Source organism: Coregonus clupeaformis, chromosome 10 (assembly GCF_020615455.1).
Source record: "Coregonus clupeaformis isolate EN_2021a chromosome 10, ASM2061545v1, whole genome shotgun sequence".
Classification (NCBI taxonomy): Eukaryota; Metazoa; Chordata; class Actinopteri; order Salmoniformes; family Salmonidae; genus Coregonus; species Coregonus clupeaformis.
Genome location: NC_059201.1, coordinates 47,829,928 through 47,837,094, shown reverse-complemented (window position 1 = coordinate 47,837,094; position 7,167 = coordinate 47,829,928). Strand labels below are relative to the sequence as shown.

General features: G+C 42.8%; 1 protein-coding gene across 1 annotated transcript; it reads left to right on the top strand.

Annotated features, from left to right (window-relative positions):
• Positions 1-3,496: 3,496 nt before the first annotated feature.
• On the top strand, positions 3,497-6,034 carry LOC121575414 (protein BTG2-like). Its single transcript, XM_041888510.2, has 2 exons — positions 3,497-3,963; positions 4,587-6,034. Exons 1-2 carry the CDS (start codon positions 3,816-3,818, stop codon positions 4,937-4,939), a joined length of 501 nt encoding a protein of 166 aa, XP_041744444.1. The 5' UTR covers positions 3,497-3,815; the 3' UTR covers positions 4,940-6,034.
• Positions 6,035-7,167: the final 1,133 nt, after the last annotated feature.

Here is a 7,167-nt window from a genome sequence, read left to right as displayed (position 1 = left end):
GCTGGTCTACGAAAGGGTGGCCGCCAGTTGTCCATCCCTGATCTAAACCCACAGGATCAGAAATGTAAATATTAAGGCAGTGGGGTTGAACTCTTCAATTTGCAATGGACCAGAAACCAGCCATGCCCTTATCCTGCAATAAAACTTTGATTGAAAAGCTGAGCTTCTCTCTCATGGCTGAGCTTCTCTCTCATGTTTGAGCCTCTCTCTCATGGCTGAGCTTCTCTTTCATGGCTGAGCTTCTCTCTCATGGCTGAACTTCTCTCTCATGGCTGAACTTTTCTTTCATGGCTGAGCTTATCTCTCATGGAGGGAGTTAGTATATGTGTGAGAGAGAGAAGTAGAGAGATAGAGGCAGAGAGAAAGAGGGAGGGGGAGAGAGGCAGAGAGAGAGTGAAGAGAGGGAGAGAGAAACAGAAGCCGAGAGGGAAGAAGAGAGGGAGAGAGAGAGGGAGAGAGAAACTGAAACTGAGAGGGAAAGAGAGAGGGAGAGAGAGAGAGAGAGAGAGAGAGAGAGAGAGAGAGAGAGAGAGAGAGAGAGAGAGAGAGAGAGAGAGAGAGAGAGGAAAAAGAGGCAGAGAGAACGAGGAAGAGAGATGTGGCGTGGGTGGCAAACACCAGGGTCTTGGGGGAGATGTCAGCTCTCATCAGATGAGCTAGGAGAAGTGCTAAGGGGTGTGTGTATGCTTTCATGTGTGGGTGTGTATGTGAATGTTTACGTCCATGCATTTGTGCATGTGTGTATGTGAGTGCTTATACGTGCGTGGCTCTGTGAATGTATGTGTGAGTGTGTGTGTGTGAGTGTCAATGTGTATGTGTGTGAGTAGAGCCCATGACCATGCCATATGTGTGAGAGCAGACATCACCTGAGGCTCCAGAGTGCAGGGTCAGCCTCCGCCTGTAGGTTGCTCCATGCTGCCCACACAGAACAGGAAGTGGCCCTGAGGCAGCAGGAAGCCTGCATAGTACACAACACCTGGGTTCCTGAACTATAGGCAATACAAGCATAAACACACCTGATTCAACTAATCAGATAGGGCTGATCCTAGATCTGTGGCTACAGGCTACTTCTACCTGCAGCTGTGTTCCACTTCCAATAGACCAACATGCAAGGCAAGAGAAAAGTCACGTTAGCATGGTTGGTTCCATTAGTTCACTTTTGCATTAAACAGAACACCGTTTTGTCTCCCTCTGTGGAGTTCAGAACTGAGCTTGGGTGGGGAGAGTGGGGTCCTGAGGGCCAGGTAGCTTGCTAGCAATCAGTCCACTGAGATTACTCTGACTCTGTCCATCACACTCCAACACAGCCTCTCTCTCCTCAGGCATCTATCACTACAGGCCTGCATGTACTGTACAATATGAACAATATTTTTTCCCTTTTCCTTTCCATTTGTAAAATGTGTGGAGATCCTTTCAATACTCTTTGAATAAGGTAGGATTTGATTTAAAATGCCATTGATGATTGGAATGACCTGTTTTCACAAGCCATCCAGCCAACATCCGAGTCCAAGTCTGTCAGTTTTATTTCATATTATCTCTGCCCTTGGTTTGTTAAGTGTAGCAGCTGCAGTCGAAGACCATCACCTGTCTGTCCTGCACCGGAGAGCACATCATCAGCTCCAGGAACAATCCCAGGCAGAACATTTATTAGAGAGTGATTAATGCAGTAATTAGATGGTTAGGACGTGTGTGACTGTAGCTCGAGGCAGGAGAGACTTTTAGCTTGACAAGAGATACAGTACCTTTCTTGCATAAAGTAATCAAAGGGATTTCTGAGCAAAACTGCTTGAATTTAAGAGATACAGACTGGAGTCATACAAGGTATTTGGCATGGACTTATTGTAACATGCTGGAGTTATCATGCATGTATACTGCTCTGAATAAAATTAATAGAATGATATTCAGATTTCCTATTTCACAAAAAAAAGGCAATCATACAGGCAGCCGTTTGCATTTACACAACTAGCTACAAACACACACAAAATGAGAGGTATAAACTACACATACGATGTGCAAAAAGTTGCAAGAAAATCAACAGCAGCCGCAGATCACATCAAAAAGGAAAAAAACAACAACAGCAACAACAAAACCTCCCACTTTTGGCTGAAAATCATTCTGGTGTTGCCATGGTGAGGGGGTTCTGTGCTTGAAGCCTTCCATTACTGCGACAGTGACATCATCCGTCCAAATATAGCCTAACATTTAGGATGTGTGTCATGGGCAGAATAATACCCTCAGGAAACATCATGGGCTTCTGCTTAAACACTAACTGATGATCCCTTCTAGATGGACCATAGAGAGTGGCTGGAGTCTAGCCAGGTCAGGGGGGTACTCTGTTACGGTATCTATGGTCATTGTCTTGTCGAGACAGGCAACAACATCAGAGGTGTCATAACCATTGAAACTGAGCAACCAATTACCCCCCTCACTTTCATTCAACAGTTTTAAGACATATGATGATGACATGGTTTTAACACGAACACACACACAACCTCAGGAGCTGCTGTGTGCTTTGCTGTATGAGGATAAATGCTAAAGTTCATTTGCAATTCAGACAAGCAGGTCAAGCACGTGGTTGTGTCATTTAAGCAACAGGCAGTCGGCCGAATGAGAAAATGAATCTCAGTGGCTCTGGAGAACTAGATATGGATCTTATTCCCCCCCACCAAAAAAATTCTACATTGTGATGTGTTAACTAAAAGATGAGCAAATAAGATGAGCCATTTTTTAAAGACTAACTACTCTCTACGGTATACGCTGACTGCAGTACACTGATGAACAGAGGCAAAACTGCACAATTCTATTTTAATTTCTAACCACCAGATGTCACTGTAGTAGCGCCAGCAGAAAGAAACCACAACGCCACACACTTGAACGCTGTTTGTCCCTCGCTGTTTGTCCCTCGCACTTTTATTTTCACCACATAAAATTGTATTGGCACTGATTAAATTAAATATGTTAAGTGTTTAATACCTGGATGCATACTTGGGATTAATGTTTTTGTCAATAATAGTGTGTTCATTTCACATGGATGAAGAGGATCGAAGAACTTCTCTCGCAGATTTTCTTCCGGTTGTAGCGTATATACTGTGTCTGAAAAGTTTAAACAATAATTATTTTTCCATCAAACCTGTTAGAGTGTGTCAATGGTTGTTAAAGACGGTAGTTAAATGTAGTGGAAAAACCATAGACGAGAAAAACATAAATGTTCTCGTTTGAAACTTACGGTAAGAGGTGTTTTTTTTATTTATTGAACTGTCGTCACAAATACTTTTAGAGCAGGGTTTGACGTCAGTTTCTGTATTTGGTGTTGGCCGGAACGCTATTTGTATGTTACATCCCACCACGCTCTTGGATTGTTTTCCACGATGTGAACCAATCACATCGCGCGGTGTGTGCGCTTTCTCTGTGAATTTCATTGGTTAAAATGCCAATCACTCAAAAAGGGCAATTAAGTGACATCACCCTTGATAAAAAGAGGCCACAAGCTGTAATGTAAGCACAAAGAGAACTTGGAAGTGGGATTCGAGAGGCCACATCATCAAACGTCGACTTCCAATCGAACCATTATTGTGGATAAAGAATGCTGATTGTTACGTTGGCTAGAGCCAACTTGTTGCGTTGATATTACTGCTTCTGAGTTGAAGATTTCATTTACTGAAGGATTCGCCCAGGACTTGAGTGAGGCCCGCATAGCTATTTTAGCTAGCTACCTATCCAACGTTAGTTTACGTTACCTCGGTTTTACACTGCATTCCTGTCGAAAGAAACGTATTTTATTTTCTACGAGCTAAAATAACTATTTTGCGGGCAAAATGAACCAAGTATACTCATCTAGAGGTGAAATAGGCCCCGAAGTAACGGCCGCAGCGACTTTTGTTTCCAGGCTATTGAGAACAAGAGGCTTCCTGAGCGAACACCAACTCCATGATTTCAGAGATTGTCTCCAACAGTCATTATCAGGTAATTTGGTTAGACATTTCCTATCAAAATAAAAAAAAAAGAGCTTTGCGAGGTACTAAAGTTCATGTCGAAATGGATGCCTATACAAACTGTTTGCTAGTTGACTAACGGTAACCTAGCTAACATTAGCTAGCCTTTGTCTATTCAACTGAACATTGTTCGCTTTCTAGCTTATTTTTATCGACGTTTGATTTGATACTTCATTTCAGCCAAATTATCTACCTATTTTGGTGAAGTACAACGCGAACGTGTTGCTTAAATGTAGTTTTTTGATACTGTTTTGTCGAATGGCTTCACTGTCTTTGCAAGGCAGCAAATTCTCGTTAGCCTAGGTAAGCTTGTCTCGAGACGAAACCAGTAACGTTAGTAACTAGGCCCAATGAATGGATCGACCAACTGTCTATTCTCGAGCATAACTATTTGGGTATGCAAGCGTTGACGGCAAAAGTTGGTAGGTAGTAATATCCCATATCAGTAATTCACGCTCATTCAAAAAAGCTTGACTTGTCTATTGCAGGAATCAGCTGTTAAGTTTTATTCTGTCTGGGGCTTTGTTTTCAAAGCAATACGTTGACTGTTCTAATTTCGTGCACCTGTCTGATGAACATGTGTTCTCTTCACAGAACACTACCAGAACCACTGGTTCCCCGACAGACCACAGAAGGGCTCCGGCTACCGCTGCATCAGAATGAATCATGAAATGGACCCAATCATTGGCAGGGCCGCTGGTCGGATTGGACTTACTAGTGATCAGCTCTTTGCCCTCCTTCCCCGGGAGCTGACACTCTGGGTGGACCCTTATGAGGTCTCTTACCGCATCGGGGAGGATGGCTCCATCTGTGTCCTTTATGAGGCAGAGTCCCTAGCGCCCGCAGCAGCTCCTAGCCCTGACCCCACACACAACTGCAAGAATCAATTTCTGATTGGTGGCCGCACTAGCCCACCGACTAACTACCTGATGACTGTCTCGAGCTAGTGTGGGACCAGGCACTACCGCGACTGGCGACGCCAAACAGCGTCGACGTGAAGGCCATCAACCACCCACAGTGATCCTTTTTGTATTTTCATTTCATAGCATTTTCCCCCTTATTAAATTAACTTCACATGACTTATTTAATTACATTTGAGTATTCTAAAAGCACCTGGTATTTGTTAGAACATTGGGTAGCACTTTTTAGTATTGTTTGACTACCAGCCCATAGGCTCTCTTTGCACTGCTGGGACTCTCAGTATGTAGTGTGCTTCTGTCCTGTGGTATTAGCACACTACACTCAAGCCTGGGCTTTAAGTGTAAAAAAACTACTCTGGGATTCTGATGCTAGTATCTCATGGTGTAATAATACTTCACGCCACTTCTCACAACTGTAAACTAAAGCAATCGTATAACTGGAGAGTCAAGTATTTGTTCAGTTACCTATACATCTCCAATAACTTTTTATATTTCTGTATAATGCAGTTCACTGCTGGTTTGTAATCTTACGGGACCACTTCACCTACCTGTGCCCTGAAATCAGACTCAAGACAAAATGTCTGACTTTCCTGTTGAAGAGCTGCCAAACTTTCTTGATCCTTTTGTGCAATAGTCAGTGTTCAGAGAAACTGGAGTTCGTCAATCTCTCAACAAATAGCAAAAACTAATTTCACACCTCTTGGCTCCCAGTAGCCTTAAGTAAAATAAAAAATCTAAAATGGCTTATACTATTAACATGATCAAAAAGGGGTTACGATTTTAATATTGATCACTATTGTGATTTTTTTATTTTTTAAGTGTTCTGTTATTCCCCCACCCGTAGTTTGCCTTTGTGAATAAGTTGTGAGGTGGTTGGTTGGCGTCATGTTAACGTCTATCACTGCCAGGTAGCGTTATGCTCTCAGCCCTCTGTAGCATCCTCTCTTCCTACCGAGCTGTTGAGCAGCTCACCAGTGCTTACTGTTCTAGACAGAGGAAGGATTTAGTTTGTAAGCTATTTGAAGCATAGTAAGCATTTAAAAGTAACTTTTTAAATGAATGTTGTGCATATATAGATACTTGTACAGTTTGTCACTTTTACAATAAACCTTTATGAATTTAGATCGTCTCTTGCTGTGGTCGGTTCAATTTACATTTCAGTTCCTAATCAACACTCCACTTTGCACCTGTAGCACATTGTAAATGATCTATTCCTTTTGTCAGCCAAGGGAACCTGTCAACTACACTGCCCCCCCCACTCTTAAATCCATGTGTTGATCTGAAAGGATTGGATAGTATTTGGCAAAAAAAACAGCTCCTAACCATAGGGCAGGGCAGGACAATTACACCATCTGATCCTTTCAGGTCTAGTTGGCATGAACGGCCTAGAGGTTTATATGAATGGAGCGTTATCACTTTGTTACTCATTCATGCGTTCACACTCAGGACCAGGCTTGTCTGTGCCTCCAGAACTGGCTTGGTTTATCATTAAGGGGACACCTGTGTCTGGACATGCTCTACACCAGCCACAGATGGAACTATTGACAGTTTCCTGGGATGTAATCATTAGGCGGAATGTCTTTTAATACGCATTGCTATTGGAGAAATTCCGGTACAGTGAGGGGAAAAAAGTATTTGATCCCCTGCTGATTTTGTACGTTTGCCCACTGACAAAGAAATGATCAGTCTATAATTTTAATGGTAGGTTTATTTGAACAGTGAGAGACAATAACAACAAAAAAATCCAGAAAAACGCATGTCAAAAATGTTATAAATTGATTTGCATTTTAATGAGGGAAATAAGTATTTGACCCCCTCTCAATCAGAAAGATTTCTGGCTCCCAGGTGTCTTTTATAGAGGTAACGAGCTGAGATTAGGAGCACACTCTTAAAGGGAGTGCTCCTAATCTCAGTTTGTTACCTGTATAAAAGACACCTGTCCACAGAAGCAATCAATCAATCAGATTCCAAACTCTCCACTATGGCCAAGACCAAAGAGCTCTTCAAGGATGTCAGGGTCAAGATTGTAGACCTACACAAGGCTGGAATGGGCTACAAAACCATCGCCAAGCAGCTTGGTGAGAAGGTGACAACAGTTGGTGCGATTATTCGCAATAACAGTCAATCTCGGCCTGGGGCTCCATGCAAGATCTCACCTCGTGGAGTTGCAATGATCATGAGAACGGTGAGGAATCAGCCCAGAACTACACGGGAGGATCTTGTCAATGATCTCAAGGCAGCTGGGACCATAGTCA

Excerpts from the sequence above, each read along its gene's own strand:
- LOC121575414 (XM_041888510.2), top strand. The coding sequence starts at position 3,816 with ATGAACCAAGTATACTCATCTAGAGGTGAAATAGGCCCCGAAGTAACG. Across the intron at positions 3,964-4,586 it reads TCTCCAACAGTCATTATCAG|AACACTACCAGAACCACTGG; the intron begins GTAATTTGGTTA and ends TTCTCTTCACAG.